The sequence below is a fragment of the Nycticebus coucang genome, chromosome 4 (genome assembly GCF_027406575.1).
Source record: "Nycticebus coucang isolate mNycCou1 chromosome 4, mNycCou1.pri, whole genome shotgun sequence".
Taxonomy (NCBI): domain Eukaryota; kingdom Metazoa; phylum Chordata; class Mammalia; order Primates; family Lorisidae; genus Nycticebus; species Nycticebus coucang.
In genome coordinates this window covers 35,240,347-35,261,257 of record NC_069783.1, presented here as the reverse complement: position 1 = coordinate 35,261,257, position 20,911 = coordinate 35,240,347, and the positions used below count along the sequence as shown (strand labels likewise).

General features: G+C 36.1%; 1 protein-coding gene and 1 pseudogene across 5 annotated transcripts in view; both read left to right on the top strand.

The window, feature by feature from the left end:
• The window catches only part of HEATR5B (HEAT repeat containing 5B), a 96,964-nt gene that overhangs the window by 2,647 nt on the left and 73,406 nt on the right, over positions 1–20,911 (top strand). For 4 of the 5 annotated variants that reach the window (XM_053588575.1, XM_053588574.1, XM_053588573.1 and 1 more), the window contains exons 3-14: positions 2,344–2,555; positions 4,191–4,299; positions 5,809–5,958; positions 8,111–8,282; positions 9,951–10,108; positions 11,068–11,317; positions 14,189–14,344; positions 14,875–15,125; positions 17,622–17,733; positions 19,041–19,193; positions 20,329–20,428; positions 20,774–20,883. In XM_053588575.1, coding sequence (XP_053444550.1) covers positions 2,344–2,555; positions 4,191–4,299; positions 5,809–5,958; positions 8,111–8,282; positions 9,951–10,108; positions 11,068–11,317; positions 14,189–14,344; positions 14,875–15,125; positions 17,622–17,733; positions 19,041–19,193; positions 20,329–20,428; positions 20,774–20,883 — 1,933 coding nt within the window. Of the gene's footprint in view, positions 1–2,343; positions 2,556–2,601; positions 2,783–4,190; positions 4,300–5,808; positions 5,959–8,110; positions 8,283–9,950; positions 10,109–11,067; positions 11,318–14,188; positions 14,345–14,874; positions 15,126–17,621; positions 17,734–19,040; positions 19,194–20,328; positions 20,429–20,773; positions 20,884–20,911 lie in introns of all 5 variants that reach the window. The other variant, XM_053588576.1, reaches the window with a different exon arrangement.
• Positions 11,772–11,952, top strand: LOC128585312 (uncharacterized; annotated as a pseudogene).

Below are 20,911 nucleotides of genomic sequence, written 5' to 3'. Positions count from 1 at the left end.
CATCCCATATTTTGATATAGCTGAGCCTTGACCTTTAAACACTAAAACATTTTTTATTTTGTTGTGAGCTTGATAAATATAAGAGTACATGAAACAATCTAAGTTTTAAAGCATAATAATATGATTATCTGTATACTCTCCACCTAAACTAAAAAATAAGGTTGTTATCATTACTTTGCATGCTTTACGTGAAGTTCTTCCTGTTCGTGGCTTCCCCATATACCATTTGCTTTTTGATCCTCTCCTACTTCACCAGCTCCTCCTCATTCTCTTCTGTTGGCTGTTCCTCAGTCTGGGACATTTTTTTTCTGTCTATACTTAATTTCTTTAGTCACATCATCTAATCTTAGGAATTTTACTACCTCTACATATACTCTACTCCTTCTTGTCTAAGTGACATCTCTGAGTTAACAAATCCAAACCAAATTCTTGGTTTCTCCTCCAAACCTTCCCTTTCCCCAATGTTCTCCTTCTCAGGAAATGACCATTTTATTCTTCTAGTTGCTTAGGCCAAAAATCTTAGAGTCATTCTTGACTTGTGTTTTTCTCAAACTTCACATCATGATAGTCAGGAAATTTGTGTTTCCATCCTCAAATATTTTCAGAATCTTTTTACTTCTTTTTTTTATTATTAAATCATAGCTGTGTACATTGATATGATCATGGGGCATCATTCACTAGCTTTACAGACCATTTACCAAGTTTCACATATACCCTTGTAAGATGCACTACTGGTGTAATCCCACCAATCCCCTTCCCTCTACCCACCTCCCCTCTCCCTACCCTCCCTCTCCCCTTCCCCTATTCTTAGGTTGTAACTGGGTTATAGCTTTCATGTGAAAACCCTAAATTAGTTTCATAGTAGGGCTGAGTATATTGGGTACTTTTTCTTCCATTCTTGAGATACTTTACTAAGAAGAATATGTTCCAGCTCCATCCATGTAAACATGAAAGAGGTAAAGTCTCCATTTTTCTTTAAGGCTGCATAATATTCCATGGTGTACATGTACCACAATTTATTAATCCATTCGTGGATCAATGGGCACTTGGGCTTCTTCCATGACTTAGCAATTATGAATTGAGCTGCAATAAACATTCTAGTACAAATATCTTTGTTATGATGTGCTTTTTGGTCTTCTGGGTATATGCCTTTTTACTTCTTATCTCCATGGTTACCACCATCATCTCTCATCTGGATTTCTGTAATTGCTCCCTATTAGCTCATGATACATGTATCTGCGTATCTTATGGATCATTTCTCAGCTCATCAATCAGAGTGAGCCTGATCATGGCCTTCCTCCACTTCAAACTCTTGCTTAGAATAAAATACAAAGTTCTTACAGTGGTATATAAGGTACTGAATGATCTGATCCCTGCTACCCTCTGTTATCTCTTACTATTTTCTCTCTCATTCCTCTGGCCAAACGGGCCTTCTTGCTGTCCTCAAGGATGCTAAGCTGCTGCAGGCTCAGGACCTTTGTACTTGTTCCCTCTGCCTGGAATGTTCTTCCCCCAGTCATCTGCATATCTTGGCCCTTCACTTTTCAGAAAGGCCATTTCTTTTCTTTTTTTTCTTTTCATTTTGGAATATTATGGGGGTAGACACACATTTTGGTTACGTGAATTACTTTTGTATAGTTTGAGGCAGAGTTATAAGTGTGTGTCATATCTGCCTTTTATACCTAATCTGTTTAAAACAATAAGCACTTAACACTGTTCATTTGTTTGTGTGGTAAACTTTGTCCCTCCTCGCTAGAATGTAAACTTCTTGAGGATGGGGACATTGTCTGTTTTGTTCACTGTTGCATCTCAGTACCTGGAATAGTGCATGACGTACTGTAAGTACACAATAAGTATTTCTTGAATGAATAAATGAATTCTAGGTACCGATTATAGGTGGATATGTGTACTTTTTGTTTGTTTCCTAGGGCTCTTGAGTTTCTTTTGGTTTCCTTCACTGACCTGTAGCTTTATGAATTACTGACTTTACATTTACATGGGAAACCCATCTGGATTCTAAGATTATCAGTTGTGCATATACCCAATATTTTGCAACTTTTGGCTACTGGTTCATTTCTTAGCAAGTTGGCCTGGAAACTTTTGGTATCAAAATAGTCGATTTTACTGGAAACTAACTTTTTTTTTTTTTTTGAAGCTAACTTTTTAGCATTGAAGAGGAAGGAGGGAGAAAATTTAATCTAGCAAAGAATGATTCATTTCTTACTAAATTTTTCCTTATCTTGAAAATGGTTATTGATAGTTTTATGGTTAAGTATTTTTTGATTAAAAGGTAGCAAAAGTATATATAAGAAAAAAAAGTTATCTTTTTTTTTTCTATGACAGACTGATGTAAAAGAAAAACAGAAAAAACTTGTTGAACAATTAACTGGATTAATAAGTAGTTCACCTGGACCACCTACCCGAAAATTGTTAGCAAAAAATCTTGCAGCCCTTTATAGCATTGGAGATACCTTTACAGTTTTTCAAACACTTGATAAATGTAATGACATTATCAGAAATAAAGACGACACTGCAGCCTACTTACCAACAAAATTGTAAGTACTTTGACAGGGACCCTTGAATTTTTATTTGTTTTTTCAGGGAAACTTAGTAAGAGACTACTGACCATAAAGACCCTGGGGTGGATAGAACCTGAGGCGTGCTGCTGACAATAAAATCTCTATGCAGATCTGGGAAAGAAGGGTCTGCTTCCACATATCTATTGCCACTGGGATTTCTAGCACACTACAGAGAACTGGTAGGGTACCAGCAATTTCCACAGGTAAATTGGAATGGAGATAATACTCTTGTCTGAGTCAGAAAAGTAGAGTTTCTAGGTGATGTAATTGAAGCAGGAATAGGCAAAGTCAAGTCTATTCCGAGGCCAGCCTACTGTCTGTTTTGTAAATAAAGTTATATTGGAATACAGATGTGTCTGTTGATTTAGGTGATAGCAGCTTTCACACTATATTGACAGAGTTCAATAGTTGTGAAGCAGACCATTTTGCCTGTAGATTTGCTGATCTGCTAGACTGAGGGCTTAACCCAACTCCTATCCCACATATGTGGTTTGGGTCCAGGGCAGATGTTTTCAGGTAGTATTTTTGGCTTTGCAGACTGTACATCTCTGTTACAACTGCTCACTTCTGTCATAGGTAGTCTGTAAATCAGTGAGTATATCTGTGTAGTATTCATATGTATTTCAAGTGGATTCATGAATTCTGTTTAGGAATTCCCTAATATATTCTGTCCTGTGACCTCAGTCATTTTTAACTTCATTATTAGCCTATAGAGTATTGAAAAAAACTTGAGATTTGGAGTCAAAGAGGTAAAGGTTGATTCTCTGATTCTATTATTTATTATGTGTATGATTGTAAGCTAAATTTATTTTGCCTTTTTCATGTGTAACTTTCTCAGGTCGCATAACTATTTGTTGGCAATTTCTAGGATTTAAGCCCAGGTCTGCCAGACTCCAGAGCATACACAGCTCTTCACTTACTTTTCACAGGAGTGATGGTCCTGTTGTTTCTTACTCCTAAAGAGAGGTGCTGCTATTTCTTTGTCCACATAGTCCATTAATGCAATTTAGATTAGATTTCACAGGCTTACAAGTAATAGCATACTATTATCAAATACACATACAAGCAGGCACTGTGAGCAGTACAAATGTATGAGATACATTCCTTGTTTACGGAGTTTACATTTCCACTGACAGAATAAGATAAAGATATGTAAAAGGGTCAAGGTCACACACAGTAAATGACACAATTTTGTCAAAATGAGTGGTTGACATTAAGTGTTTTTTATATATATGTATATGTAGGTATGTATATATATATATATATTTGTGTGTGTGTGTGTATATACATATATATATATATATTGAGAGAAGGGCAGAGTCATTGTGAGTCTTCATAAAAGGAAAGCTTGGGTTTCTTAGCAGAAGATGGGAGTGATTTATTACATACATATATATTTATTCTTTTATATTCTTAACAAGAATACAGTTTGGTTAACTGTAGTATTTGTTACACAATTACAAAGGACAAACAAGGTGTTTTTGAAAGTTGAAAACTAAAGATGATAGTCAGAAGTGTCCTAGGCAAATACAAATCGATTTTTGAAGATAAGTATAGTGAAATTATGCCATTAACCTGACCAAGGACCAGTGAAAATATTAATTCTTACAGGGCTGCAGTGGCTTGTGTTGGAGCATTTTATGAAAAAATGGGAAGAATGTTGGGTAGTGCTTTTCCAGAAACAGTAAATAATCTTTTGAAATCTCTGAAAAGTGCAGAGGTAAGTTTTACAACTAATATTATTTGAATATTTTGCTTGTGGCAAGAGTTAGATGTCCACTAAAAATGTTTGCTTTTTTCTGTTACTATGGTACCTATATTGCTTATCAAACAGGCAATTTCAAATTATTACCTGGCCCCTTTTTCATGTACATTACCTTATTTTTCAGAAGGTAAGGAAAGGATGCTTTGCCTTGACAATGAATAGGTTTGCCTTTTTTTTTTAGCCCTATGGTTATTTTTGTATTGACATTTTATTTTTGTACCATAGCTAATGTATTAATTTCCTATGTTTTCTGTAATAAGTCACCACAGAGTAGGTAGCTAAAAACAATAGAAATTTATTGTCTCACAGTTTTGGAAGCTACAAGTCTGAAATTCGGTGTCAGCACAGCCATCTCTGAAGGCTCTAGGGAAGGATGCTTCCTTTCCTTGTTAGCTTTTAGTGGTTGCTGGAAATCTTTGGCGTATAGATGCATCTTTCCAATCTCTGCCTTCTTCCTGTGCCTCTGTGTTCTGTATCTATATATTTTTTCTTTTATAAGGATACCAGACATTAGATTAGGATTAGATACCTCTTCTGGAAACTATTTGTCTACTCATTCGTTAAATAAGAATTGAGGACTTATTATTTGTTAGGCATTAGGCACACGAAGATGAATAAGACATGGTCTCTGACCTCGAAGAGTTTATAATGCAGTGGAAGAGATCTATGTGTGAAAAAGTATTTCTAGAAATAAGAACAAGCACTAAGAAGAGCAGAGAAACACGAGTTTGAGTTAGTCACAAGATGAAGGTTTGCTATATTTCTAACAAGTTATTTTAAATGTGTTGGATGTTTTCTTCCTCAATTGGAAGGTTTCTAATATTTCTTAACTATTTTTTACTTAATCTTTAAATCTAAAAGTTTCAACCCTTGAGATATGATGTTGAAGCTTTTGAATCTGTCTTCACGTTCTCTTTATATTGTATTTCAGTATGTCATGGAAACGCTGGAATATGTTTCCTTGTTGGAACCTAATTTTTCAGGAAGCTATTTAATTAAATAATTATTCTTACCTTTTAGATAGTTCCTAGAATACTTAATTTTATTTTTCTTTTCATTAATTACTGTTTATAATTTGGAAATAAGACCATTAGGCCCAAAGAACTTTTTTTTTTGAGACAGCCTCAAGCTGTTGCCCTGGGTAGAGTGCTGTGACATCACAGCTCACAGCAACCTCCAACTTCTGGGCTTAAGCAATTCTCTTGTCTCAGCCTCCCAAGTAGCTGAGACTACAGGCACCCGCCACAATGCCCGGCTATTTTTCGGTCGTAGTTGTCATTGCTGTTTGGCAGGCCTGGGCTGGATTCGAACTCACCAGCTCTGGTGTATGTGGCTGGCGCCTTAGCTGCTTGAGCTACAGGCACCAAGCCCCCAAAGAACTTTTATGTCTTGGTATGTTCTCGTTTAAATTTGGGATTTATTTTACAATGTAGTTTTAAAGTTTTGCTTTATGTACACATCTAGTCACAAGGGCGAAGTGAAATCTTAATGAGCCTACAGAAAGTTCTAAATGGACTGGGTGGTGCAGCAGCTTCCTCTCACCGTGATATATACAAGAATGCCAGATCTCTCTTGACTGACAGGTCAATGGCTGTACGATGTGCAGTGGCCAAGGTTAGTACTCCAGCGATTTATTATGCTGTTCCTTATCCTACTTGTTCTTAAACAGTAGGGTTTTTTCCCTTTAACATTTTGAATTATGTTGGCATGTTTTTTGTTTCTGTGGATTCATCTTATTTTTTGGAACCATATATAAATGGAATCATGTGGGATGAACTTTTGTGCATATATGTGTTCTGGCTTCTTTCACTTAGCACAATTATTTAGAGATTTATTTATGTTGTTACACATATTGATAGTTCATTCCTTTTTATTGCTGAGTATACATTGTGTGGATATACCACATTCATTTGTTCTTTTATCTGTTATAAACATTTGGGTTACTTCCAGTTTGCAATATATTTTTTAAAAAGCTGCTGTGAACATCTGTATATGAATTTTTGCATAGACATGCTTTTGGGTAAATATCTAGGAGTAGAATGGCTGACCATGTGGCAAATTTATGTTTAACTTTTTAAGAAATTGCTGAACTCTTTTCTAAAGTATTCATGCCATTTTATATTTCCACAAGCATTATATGAAAATTCCAATTCTGTGTCCTCTCCAACATTTGTTACTGGGAGTCTTTTTAATTTCTATTGTGGTATCTATTGTGGCTTTAATTTGAATTTCCCGATGACTAATGAGCATGATTTTAGGTGCTTTTTGCCATCCATGTATTCTTGGAGAAAGATGCGTCTAATCCTTTCCCCATTGTTTTACTAGGGAGAATATTTTCTTTTTTGAGTTTTGAGAGTGGTTTAGAAGTCTTTATATTATCAAATATACGATTTGCAAATATTTTCTCCCAATCTGTGGCCCGTCTTTTCATTTTCTAAACAGCACCTTTTTGTGAAGTTTTAAATGTGTCTAATCTGTTTATCAATTATTCTTGTATGAATTGTGCTTTCTCTGTTATAGCTGAGAAAACATTTCCTACTCCAAGGATCTTCCTTGTTTCCTTCTAGAAGTTTTATAGCTTTACATTTAGATGTGTGATCCATTTTGAGTTGATTTTTGTTTATGGTGCAAAGTATGAATAAAAGGTTTTTTTATCTATGTGTATCTTCTGGTGCTAGTAGCACATTACAAAGATTAGCTTTTGTTCATGAAATTGCCTTTGCATCTTTGTTGAAAATTGGTTATTCGCATCTGTGTAGATCTATTTTTGGACTCTTATTTTGTTCCACTGATCTACTTGTCTTGATGCCAACAGCACTTTCCTAATTACTGTACCTTTATAATAAGTCATGAAATCAGGTGATGTTACTCCCTCAACTTTGTTCTTTTTCAAAAATTTTTGCCTCATCTAGATCCTTTGTATTTTCATACAAACTTTAGAATTAGCTTATCATCACCTACAAAAATATCTTGGTGAGGTTTTTGTTTTGTTGGTGGTTTGGGTTTTTTTTTTTTTTTTTTTTTGAGACATACTTTCTGTCACCTGGGCTAGAGTGCAATGGCATCATCATAGCCCACTGCAACCTCAAACTCCTAGGCTCAAGCAATCCACCTGCCTTAGCCTCTGAGTAGCTGGGACTATAGGCATGTGCCATGACACCTAACTAATTTTTCTGTTTTTAGTAGAGGTCTCGCTTTTTCTCAAGCTGGTCTCAAACTCCCGTGCTCAAGCATTCCCCCCACCTCAGCCTCCCAAAGTGGTAGGATTACAGGAGTGAGCATGCTGATGAGGTTTTGCTTCATCCTTTCAAAATATGATGACTCTGTAGTGATTTGACCTCTCATTCCTAATTTTGGTAATTTGTATCTTTTCTCTTTTTTTTCTCCTGATCAGTCTGGAGAGGTTATCAAATTTGTCTTCTCAGTGAACTTTTAGTTGTATTTTGTTATTTTTCAGTGTTAATGTGTTTCCTTTCTTATCTTATTATTTCTCTTTTCTGCTTTTTTGTGTTGTATTTGCTCATCCAGTTTCTGAAGGTGGAAGCCGACATAACTGATTTGAAACCCTTCCTCTTTTCTAAGATAGAGTCCAGTATTACACGTTTCTCTCTAAGTACTGGAAACTCTCTCAAGGCAGTAAGCTGGACAGTTGCAGGGTTCATCTTGTTTCTCATCTCTTAAGGATAACTGTTCTTCATTGCCTAATGTTCAGTATCTTCAAAACTGTTATTTCATATATTTTTCCATATATTTTATATATTTTTAGTGTCTGCTAGAACTACAGAATGAAGCTGTTTTCATGTGGACTGCTGAATTGGAAAATATAGCCACTCTCTGCTTTAAGGCTTTGGAAAATTCAAATTATGGAGTGAGAGTGGCAGTGTCTAAACTCTTAGGAACAGTCATGGCTACAGCATTGATGCCAAAACAGGCAACAGGTATTGTTTGCCAACCCTTATTTAGACTGTACTAGATCTTTGAATGTTTATAGAATGCTTCCTTTTTTTTGTGAGAGTTTCTGTTTCTCTAGCTAGAGTGCAGTGGTGTCATCATAGCTCACTGCAACCTCAAACTCCTGGACTCACGTGATCCTCCTGCCTCCGCCTCCCAAGTGCTATGACTATAGGCATGAGCCTTTTTGCTAATTTCTTACTTTCAATCTCTGATGCACAGGTTCTCATTTATACCACAGTCTTAATTTTCATTTTTTTTGGACCATTATTATAAGCAGAAACAGAGGCACATTGACTTTTCGAGTGACTCTTGCTTTGCCCCACAGTTCCACGGAGATGTCTCAGAGGTGAGCAGGTGATGAGTGAGCCATCTCTGCCATTGTCTCAATCCCTCTTCCATCTCTGTGTAGTAGTAAGAGAACCAAGTGGTTTTACGTTCAAGTCCTCACCTTTATTACCTGTGAAACCCTATTTAATGTCTTTCAGCTTCCATTTCTTTGTCTTTAACAGTAATTATTTCATTAGGTGATTATGTAACAGTTTAAAGTGCTGTGTGCCAGGCGCCAAATTAAATATATTACAAAATTTAATGAATTATAAGTACTTATAAATATGTAAGTACCTATGAATTATAAGTACTGTTGTTATTACTATTTTATAGATCATGAAATCTACCATTTTATAGATCATCAAGTACCTATGAATTATCAGCACTGTTGTTACCATTTTATAGATCATTTATAGAGAGCTTGTATAACTTATGTCCTAAAGAGTGTTCCAGTAAGTGTTAGAATTGAAATTTAAACCCAGACAGCCAAACTCTGTGGCCTATATTCTTAACTATGAGTTTTATACATTCTCCACAGATTTTTTTGTGAGTATTGTGTTTGCTACTTCATGGGAAAGGACTTTATGAGATACAAAGATATGTATAAGATATGAAGTTGGTTTGATGTCTAGTGACATTTTAATCCATTGGTAACTACTGTATAAAAAGCAGTATGTTGAGAAAGTTTGTTTTTGTTCATCTCAGTTGGGAATAAGACCTGTGATCGGTTAGTAGTTTCTGCTGTGAATGTGCTGTGTCCTTCTTGTTTTACCTGTAATACTAAATTTATCATTATTATTAGATGATTGGGCTTAGATTTATTGAATTGCATTTATTTTCTAGCTCCTTTTGTTTTTTTCTTAGCATTTTTTGTTTCAAAGTCTACAAGAACATTGTAAATTTTAAGAAAAAAAAAATACATATTTTTGAGACAGAGTCTCTACCTACGTTGCCCTAGGTAGAGTACTATGGTGTCATAGCTCACTGCAACCTGAAACTCTTGGGCTTAAACATTTCTCTTGCCTCAGCCTCACAATGCCCCGCTATTTTTTTTTGCAGTTGTCATTGTTGTTTAGCTGGCCTGGGCAGGGTTCAAACCCGCTAGCCTTGGTGCATGTGGCTGGTGCTGTAATCACTGTGCTATGGGCGTTGAGCCTTTAAGAAAAATTTTTATAAGGAAACTAAACCCTGTCCTATTATAGTAAAGTATCCTTTAAAATAAAACTTGAATTTTAAGCTGGATTGTTAGAAATATGATGAGCTAAATGGCAAAAGATACCCTGCAGAAACATACTTTCTGATGAATTCACTTTTCTTTTTGAAAGTAATGCGTCAAAATGTGAAGCGAGCAACATTTGACGAAGTCTTGGAACTCATGGCTACAGGATTTCTACGTGGAGGATCAGGTTTCTTGAAGAGTGGTGGAGAAATGTTAAAAGTTGGAGGGTCTGTTAATCGTGAAGTGAGGGTTGGAGTTACACAGGTTTGTAACATATGTAGAAGATGATTCTGTTCATATCACTTGTGAGGTTTCGTGGGAAATTTTAACTAAGTAATAGCACACACAGAGAGATTTTTAATATTATCTGGTTTTTTTAAAGCGTTTCTTTTACCAAATTAATGAAATATGTTCAATTTCCAAATTATATGCTTATATGGAAAGGTAGGTACTTAATGATGTGTAAATAAGCCTATGTCTACTATAGTCATATAAATATCTAAAAAAATTGTCCCAGGTTAAACTTGTCAGAAAATCAATATGTAATCATTCAGTATTAATTAAAGCTGTATTTGGGTAGATTTAGATTTTAATGTTCTCTAAGGACCTTCAGCTAAAAATATTGGTTATTGCTTTGATTGGGTTTTCTATGGATGCACATACCAGTATAATTGTAAGATTAAATCTGACTTGAAATTATAATTTCAAAATAATGATTGACATCAAATGAGAAGCCATAATTAATGATCTAATAATAATTCACACCTAATAAGAAATAGTGATCATAGTCAACATCATAATTTAGGTCAAAATTACTGCAATGCTATGTTGTCCTTGAACAGGAATAAAATAGAAGTAAACCATTTTATCTTATAGAGAAAGTCATAAACAAGTGTTTTTTAGCTCTAAGTGTGTATTTATTTAAGATATTAAGGTTTTCTTATTCTTATAATCTGTTACTTTCCTGATCACTAGGGTGAATTCAGCCTTCTGTTCCCTCTTCACCACTCTCTTTCTGTTCTTCATGAAACAATTATCTTTAGAATTATTTTCAGTCAAGGATACTTTACTACTAATTCCTATATCAAAAGTACTAAAATTCTCTTTGTTAGCCTCAAATGTAATTTATTCTGTTTGCTGTCATCAGTCATTTCTGCAGTTACTTTATCTGTGATTATTGTTTACTTATGTAAATTTATATGAAGTTTTATCTTTATTTATAGGCATATGTTGTTTTTGTTACAACATTGGGTGGTCAGTGGTTGGAGCGTAGCTTTGCTACATTCTTGTCCCATGTACTTGATTTGGTTTCCCATCCTCGGGCAACACAGACACATGTGGAGGCTGTGTACTCAAGACGATGCGTCTCCTTTATCCTGAGAGCTACTGTGGGCAGTTTACTAGGTGAAAAAGCCCAGATTGCAGCTGCCAAAGAAATATGCCAGGCTATTGGAAAACAAATGAAAGCAGTAGGTGAGAATGTATATCATAATGTGTGCTGTCCTTTAGTTCTTTATTCTTAACACATACTAATAGATAATAGTTTGTATCTTTCTGGACAATGCTTTTGTAGTCATTTTTATTGAGTATTCTTATTTTAGATTAAACAAAATATAATGAAATAGAATTTCTAAAGATTTGAGTGGCATGTTTGTAAGATTACATTTTCTGTTTTACTTCTAGTATCTGTAGTGATTTTACAGCTTTCCTGGTATATAGCAGCCCAAAGGTTGCTATCTTCAAGGAATAATCTTATTATAATTTTTTTGGTTGGAGGCTGTTGTTTTATAAACCTATACTTTTGTTGGTTTTTTTTCCTCTCCTAATAGGCTTATTACAGATAGTTATTAGCCCCCTATAAAATATGTTGTGAAAACTCAGTAATTCATAATTAAAAGAAATCCTTTTTTAAGAAGTATCAATTTTCACACTTACCTGACTGGGGAGATACCATGATCATGAAGGTGGTTTTCCCAGGGCGAGGCTTATCCATTGCACTCTAGATGTGCTGACCCCTGCAATTTCCCCAAATGTGGGAAACTCAACTGCATAATTTGTGGTAGTACATGGTTTCAAAAAAAAGAAGTATCAATTTTTATTAACTTTTCAGTGTAAATAGTTACTGAGTTTCTGAGATTTGCAGAGTAATAATTCAGGATTTTAAGTAATCAGGGAGATACAGTTCCTGTCTTCATGGAACTTATAAATCAATTATAAGGGAACTAAAGCAGGGGAAAATATAAATTCTATAAAACACTTCGTTTTATAACTGTTAGAAACACACGTTAACTTTAATAAAAATTATATTGCCCAATAGAGATCTTTATAAATAAGGATTTAAGCTGGGCACAGTGGCTCATGCCTATAATTCCAGGACTTTGAGAGGCCAAGGCAGCAGGATCACTTGGGGCCAGGTGTTTGAGACCAGCCTGGGCACCACAGAAAGATGACCTCTCTATGAAAAATTAAAAAAGTTAGCCAGGCATGGTGGTACGCACATTGTGGGAGGCTGAGATGGAAGGATTGCTTAAGCAATCAAGATTACAGTAAGCTGTGATTATACCACTGCTTTCCAACCTAGACAACAAAGCAAGACCTTGTCTCTAAAAAAATCAAACAAAAAACCTAAGGATTTAATGAACAGATATAATCAGTATTTATTTTTAGAGAATGTATTAAATATTTGATAAATTAATAAAAATAAATTTATGGATTAGTTGTAGTTTTTATTTATGGTAACTTAGTAAACCATTTTTTAAATGAAAATTATGAATTGTGAGTTGAGTAGTGTTTAAAATAATAAAGTGGTTTTTTTTTTGAGGCAGAGTCACTATATTGCTTTCAGTAGAGTGCCGTGGCAACCTCAAACTCTTGAGCTCAAGCAATTCTCTTGCCTCAGCCTCCCAAGTAGCTGGGATGACAGGCGCCCACCACAACACCTGGCTGTTTTTTTGTTGTTGCAGTTGTCATTGTTGTTTAGCTGGCCCAGGCCGGGTTCGTGCCTCAGTGTATGTGGCTGGTGCCCTAACAACTGAGCTATGGGCACCGAGCCAGGTATTTTTCTTTAGATATGTTAAAATAGTAATCTGGTCTACATTCACAACTTGAAAAATAATTGTACATTGATTCATTGAAGGAACGTTTGAGTGCCAGAAACATTATGCCAAATGGTGGGACTAAAATAGCAAGCCAAAAACAGACAGCATCTGTCTTCAGGGAGCTTATAGTTTAGCAATCAAAGATAGAATGCGTGCATCTCCAAGTCCAGAAATATCTAAAAAGAAAAGAGATATTGAATTATAGTTAATAGTTTATTAATCTACCATATTCTATTATTCTTTATTACATATTTTTATACTCTATTTATGATGAATGTAAAAAGAAAGAAAAGTTTTTTTGTTTTTTTTTTATTGTTATTTTTTGCAGTTTTTGACCGGGGCCAGGTTTGAACCTGCTACCTCTGGTATATGGGGCTGGCGCCCTACTCATTGAGCCACAGGCGCCACCTGAAAGAAAAGTTTTATTGTCATTTGAAAGTTATTAATCTTAAGGTCATAAATTAGTTACTTGATTTTAAAAAATTCCTAAAAGCACAATTAAACACAGTGATATACCTGGGTATTTATGGGCCAGTTTTTATCGTCAGTTAATAATTTGTCAAGGGATCTTTAGGTGTGTCACGTCAAATACATTTCAACTGTAGTAGAAGTTAAAAAGTATGGAGAGGGGCCAGCAAAACTAATGGGAAATTTGAGAAACGTTGCAGTCAGAAGATCTAAAGGCACTTTCCTTACAGATCCACTTTCTGGGTCAGTACTTTGACAATGATACCTCCAGTATATTGGAGCCTTGATAGCAATACTATTAACAAAGTAACAGTAATAGGTGCTAAAATTTATTCATTGTGTATTGGAAGCAGCATTGTGTTAAATTCTTTATGCATTGACTTTTGAATCATTGCAGTGCCTTTTGAGATAGGCACATAAGCCGTTTAACAGATGAGGAACTTGTGACAGAAAAGGTGAGTTATCTTGCCTGATGGTAACAAGTGCACGACAGTTGTCTTTCTCCGAAGTCTGGTTTTGTACACTGTGGATTGCTGCTCCTTTCTAAAGTTAGGCTGTGTTCCTAGAAGCAGTGAAATGTATACCTCAGTATATATTTTAGCATTGTCATGAAGGCATTAAACAGTGTTTTTAAGTTTAGTTACCTCAGGTTTTTGCTGAGAATAAGATTTCTTGATAGTCATCAACTGGTATAACTAAAATCGTAAGTAATGTAGAACAAATAAATTATATCACAGTTCATTTCACCTACATTAGAGATAAAATTTTGTGTTTCTAGAAGCAGTAGTGAATGATACTAGTGGTGAGAACAAATCTGGCGCAGCAGACATCGCAGCCAGCCAGCACGTCATGGTCTGTGCCCTCCAGGAGCTCGGGAGCCTGGTGCAGAGCCTGAATGCCACCGCATCCCCTCTAATTCAGGAGGCGTCTATAGGTAGGACTTCAGTTACTTCCAGCCTGTGTTTTCACTATTTTTCAAAGCCATGGGTGTGAGTGACATTTAACCCCTGATTAGTTGTTCATTATCATAATTAACAGTTAAGATCACTGGGCTTCATTTAATGTAAGATTCATTGTGGTAGGAAATACTGAGTTTGAGAGACACATCAGAGATAGTCATGGTGATTGTTTCTAATAATTGATGAAAATTTGTTGGAGACTTTCATTTAATTCTACATCACCATTTGTATTTTATGGGTATAATTCTACTATGTTCTTTGTAGAAAATGTTCCTTTAAAGCAGTGGTTCTCAACCTTCCTATTGCTGTGGCCCTTTAACACAGTTCCTGTGGGTTAAAGTATTCTGCAGTTTAGAAGTAGTATATGTGGTTTTGGGCAAAGTCATAAAACTATACATGTGAAATCATGGGCATTATGCTTTTAATTATTATGTTACATATAGTCTTAGTTTTTGAAATCACTTGGCTTTAAAAAAGAGTAATATTTTGATTATTTCTTTTTTAGGCCTTTTGGAGATTGTGACTTCAGTGCTGCTTCATCCAAGTATGGCTGCGCGACTTGCTGCTGCCTGGTGCTTGCGCTGTGTGGCTGTGGCTTTGCCTTTCCAGTTGACACCATTTCTAGACAGGTGTGCGGAACGGCTCAACAACTTGAAGACTTCACCAGAAGCTGTTAGTGGATACAGTTTTGCAATGGCTGCTTTGTTAGGTGGAGTTCATCAATGTCCTTTGGGCATTCCTCATGCCAAAGGAAAGGTAGGACAGAGATCCTAGATTTGTGAATGCTATCTGTCACATGGGCTTTAGTCTGCACAGGAACACTGCTGTGTTTAGTGTTGAACTGGGTGATCAAATAACAGTAGTCTCCTTTGTTAATATGGTGTCCTGCTAATATGGGGTTAACAGACCCTAATTATAATTTGATATTTATTTCTGATACAGAAACGATAGATTTCGTCTCGGTATAGTATGTTATAATTTATTTTAGAGGGGAAAACAACACTTTACAGTAATTATTTAAAGATCAGCTTCTCTGGCTTGGTGCCTGTAGTTCAAGCGGCTAAGATGCCAGCCACATACCCCAGAGCTGGTGGGTTCAAATCTAGCCTGGGCCTGCCAAACAACAATGACAGCTACAATCAAAAAACAGCCAGGCACTGTGGCGGGCACCTGAAGTCCCAGCTACTTGGGAGGCTGAGGCAAGAGAATCGCTTAAGCCCAGGAGTTTGAGGTTGCTGTGAGCTGTGATGCCATGGGTGACAGCTTGAGGCTCTGTCTCAAACAAACAAACAAAAAAGATCAGCTTTTCTTTCAGTTTTTAAAAATGTTAAGTTCAGGGCGGCGCCTGTGGCTCAGTGAGTGGGGCGCCGGCCCCATATGCCGAGGGTGGCGGGTTCAAACCCAGCCCCGGCCAAACTGCAACAAAAAAATAGCCGGGCGTTGTGGCGGGCGCCTGTAGTCCCAGCTGCACGGGAGGCTGAGGCAAGAGAATCGCATAAGCCCAAGAGTTAGAGGTTGCTGTGAGCCGTGTGACGCCACGGCACTCTACCCGAGGGCGGTACAGTGAGACTCTGTCTCTACAAAAAAAAATTAAAAAAAAAAAAAAAAAAAAAATGTTAAGTTCATATTGCTGTATTCAAAGATGTCAGGAGAATATGCTGTTGCCATATTTAGCATTTTGATAATATGTAAAAATTGAATGGTTTTAATAAATCTCTTTCCCCCTTTCTATTATACATTATACTTTATACTATTATCATACTTTTCTTCTCAGGAATCCTAAGAGTTTATATAAATATTATTTGTAACTTTACATTGGTAGATTGGAGCTAGAGTTTTAAATTCTGATTTTTTTCTGGGATATTAGGCCCAAAGCCATTCATTTTTATGAGTTCCATAGCTACTGCTTAACTCCGCGTTTCCCTCTCCCTTTGCCATGTAGTTGCCTCCTCACTGTTTATCCTTCTGGAAGTCTTTTTCTCCCATCTTCCCCACACCACTTGCATACTTCACTTTTGCTCAGAGACCCTTAGAGCCTGCTAGGTCTCAGAAAATAAAATATAACCACCTCTTTCTGGTCAACTGGTACCTCACAGTTTGCCTTCGTGCCACCTGTTCTTTCTGATTTCCTGCTGCTCTACTCAAACTGTCTTGCTTTCTTCTCAGGCCTTTTTCGGCCTCCCTGCCTTTCCTCTGCTAACCTCTTACATCCACTCCCTTATTTACCTGTACCAAATTTAAATCTGTTTGCTTTGAGGCCTGACTCAAAGTCCATATCTTTCGTGAAGTCTCTTTACAAGTACTCAATTTGGACTGTCCATCTCCTGTGTATGTAAACAGCAGAGTACTCAAAACAGTGCAAGCCCATGTAACCATTTAATGCATGCTAGTGTTATTGGTACTATTATCTTTCTTTTTTTTTTTTTTTGAGACAGAGTCTCACTCTGTTCCCTGGGTAGAATGCCATGGTATCATAGCTCACAGCAACCTCAAACTCTTGGGCTCAAGCGATCCTGTTGCCTTAGCCTTCCTAGTAGCTAGGAATACAGGCACCCACCCAGACAACCAGATACTTTTTCTACTTTTAGTAGATATAGGCTCTCACTCTTGCTCAGGTTGGTCTTGAACTCCTGAGCTCAAACTATCCACCCACCGTGGCCTCCCAGAGTACAAGGATTACAGGCCTGAGCCAGTGCGCCTCGGCCTAGTACTATTAAGTGATATTCAAAGATTTACTGACCTTCTGTTATACGTCTGTCATTGAGCTAATTTTGTGGAGTTTATAGTGTTAGGGAATGAAGAAACAGGCCAAATGAGAAGTGTATTAAACAAGAAGTAGGAAGTAAATTTGTCATGTTATTAAAAGACAAAATAGTAGCACACAGGCTGTATTAATTTATTTAATCCTCACATGAGGTAGGCACTTACATTATTTTCTTTCTACCAATGAGGGAACTAAGGGAAGGGAGGTTATGTTGTACCAAGTCAGAAAGCTGGTAAATGGCAGAGTTGGGACATGAACCAGGCAGTCTGGCTTTAGACCTTGTCCTTAACCACTTCACTGTTTGGGGTCTCCTCTGATCATCAGTGCAGTTGAGATAGAATAGGTCTTGATGGTGCCTCTTTGAAAACATGTTAACAGCAACAAAAAAATAAAAAGACAGCTTTTTAAATAAAGTACACTAGTTATCTATTTTATTTGATTCCTTTGAGTTGTTTAAATTAAAACCTTATTCTAAACTTTTCTTACAGATGGTAGTTAGTATTGCTGAAGATCTTTTACGGACTGCTGCCCAAAATAGCAGGCTGTCTTTACAGCGCACCCAAGCTGGATGGCTTTTACTTGGAGCACTTATGACATTAGGTATAATTATATTGGAGTAGGATTTGTCTTTTGCTGTCAGTAGACTCTAAAGCAAATTTAAGTGTATTAAACTTCACATTCTAGACTTGAATGAGGTTGTAAATGGTAAAAATGTTTTCCCCATCATTTGGTACTAGATCTCTCTTCTTGTAATTCTGCTTAAATTTAATGAGGAAAGTGTTAGCAAATTTTACCTTTACCATCAGAGTAGCCATTTCTATGGGGTTAGCTTACATTAAGCAAAAGAAATAGAATGTTTGGGGCAGTGCCTGTGGCTCAAAGGGGTAGGGCGCCAGCCCCATATGTGGAGGTAGCGGGTTCAAACCCAACCCTGGCCAAAAACTGCAAAAAAAAAATAGAATGTTTGGGGGCAAATTCCATCCCCTAAGTGAAGACCAGCCATGTAATTTTAGTAGAGTAGTAAAGTCACATTTACTTTAATGAGCATTGCTGGTGCTGCTTTTTTGGGTGTAACCATTATGTGCTTCACCTTCCTAAGTGCTATAACAAATCTTAGATACAGACAAAGTTTAACATTGTACATAGGACAGAAATACTTGTTATCATTGTAACGAGGTGTGTCTACTTTTTAGTTCATATGTTTGATTCCTGCTATAAAAGTTTGTGGGTGTATGTCCTACAGAGTTACTCATTGTTCTAAGCTTTATCTATTAGAAATTATACTTTGATCTAGTTTTCTTTTCTAAAGAAAATAAAGGATTAACTGTTTTCCAGAAGTTTGTGTTAAGAATAAGTAAATATGTTAAATGAATTCCTTAACAATGTAAATATGTGTTCCTAGTTCTGAATATGCTGCTTTTCCACGAAACTAAATTAACCATATCAGTTGCTCCCCAAATGGAGGAATATATGTGTGTGTGAATACATATCTCTACATATAGAGAGATATATACACACACACATACATACATGGGGGGTGGGATAGGTATATTTGTTTATGAATATATATATGTATTTAAGAAAAAGACCTCATAGAATATATCCCAGATATATTTTATCATTGAGAATATGTAATCCAACATTCTGAATATGGTTAGGTAATTTTTTAATAATTGCTTTTTGTATATATGCTTCATATTTGGATGCTACAATATTCACTTTTAAAGTGAATATTATACTTTAATATATATCTTACTAGTTAAAGAATATTTTGAAAATAATGTTAATTTTAGAAATCAAAGTAGAGTAAAATGACAAAGATTGATAAAACTTGAGAGGGGCTCATTCTCTTTTGTTTGTAATGTATGTTACTATATATCGCTTTATATTCTCATTTTCTTGGTTAGGACCATCTGTTGTCCGTTACCATCTGCCCAAGATGTTGTTATTGTGGCGAAATGTTTTCCCTCGTTCTTTAAAAGAATTAGAAGCTGAGAAGGCCCGAGGTGATTCTTTTACCTGGCAAGTGACTTTGGAAGGTCGTGCTGGAGCTTTATGTGGTAAGAACTGAAAGGATTGTGTTTTCAGAATATGTGACTCAGGGGCAGCACCTGTGGATCAGTGAGTAGGGCATTGGCCCCATATACTGAGGGTGACGGGTTCAAACCCTGCCCCGGCCAAACTGCAACAAAAAAATAGCCAGGCGTTGCGGCGGGTGCCTATGGTCCCAGCTTCTTGGGAGGCTGAGGCAAGAGAATCGCCTAAGCCCAGGAGCTAGAGGTTGCTGTGAGCTGTGATAGTGAGACTCTATCTCTAAAAAAAGAGAGAGAGAATATGTGATTCAGAATGGTCAGAGTTCCTAAGTCAGGAGCTAGAACTCAGGCTTCTTAATCTCACTTATTGCCATCTTTCTCTGTCAAAGAAGCCCTAAGTTACCATGTGGAAAAAAAATCAAGAAATATAATAAAGGAAAACAAAACTCAGAATTACCAAGGTTATTGAGTTTACAGTTTGTCTTTTCATAATGGAAAAACAGCTTTTTTTTAACATTATCACATCAGCAAACCTTACTTCATTTTTCAGCATTACAAAAATTATATTGCTTTTGCCTGGGAAATAGCAGTTTGTAGGAAAGGTTCAAGTTTTGTTTCATTTAGAAACCAGAATTACATTGGATGTCCTTGTTCTTTTTTGGGTTATCTTTTTTGGTGAATGATATTTTTCACACTGGGAATGTGATACGCACACTTAACCAGGTGGGCGGCTGGGCGGAGGCTCAGTTTTGCTCCCACATATCTAAAAGATAAGTCTTCAGTCTTGGCTGTGTTGCAGAAGGGCCAGTAAAGATACTTCATCTCACTGCATCATTTTTTTCACTCCTCATTCTGTCTTAAAACTGCTTGCTTCGTGGGCATCTGAGTTTCCCATGGGATTATAGTTCTCCAAATTCCCACTTACAGAAATCTCTCTCACAGATATCTTCCCTCCCTCATTTCTGCTGTCTGCCTTCTGGGTTTCTCTAATGATATTTCTTAGGAAGTGATATTTCTTCTTTATTTTGGTTTGATGTGGTTTCAGAACCTTTTACTTTATAATGGTTAATAATTATAGGTGCCTTTATATTCATACAATTTAATCGATTTATTTATGGTCATAAAAGTTGCTTTAAATCTGTGTTTTAAAAATTTTATATAGCTATGAGGAGTTTTGTTGCACATTGTCCTGAGCTCCTAACTGAAGATGTGATTAGAAAGTTGATGACTCCTATTGAATGTGCCATGACTATGATGTCACAGTAAGTAAGCAATATGACAAGTTCACATCATATTTTATATATCAACAGATACAGTTATTTATTTATATAATTATTTATGTAATTCACAGTCATATTTTATACTTCCTTTTAGAATCATCCAGGAAACATAAAAGTTTATTTTTGAAAATAACTTTAAAAATAGCAGCTATTGTATGGACTGAAATACAATTATATCTTAAAGTATTTCTGTTAGTAAAGATAAACTGAAGTGAAAATCTAACATTTACTGGTCTACCTTGTCAGTACATTGATACAGAGCTAAAAAAAATTTACAAGTAATACTTATTGTAGTAAGCTGATATCAACTGTCTTTTGATATTTCAGCATTCCATCTGTAATTAAAGCCCATGGAGCTCATCTGAAAGCTAGTGCTGCAATGGTCCGTTTAAGACTTTATGATATCTTGGCTTTGTTACCTCCAAAAACTTATGAAGGTAAATCAAATTTGCAATACCTGATAAA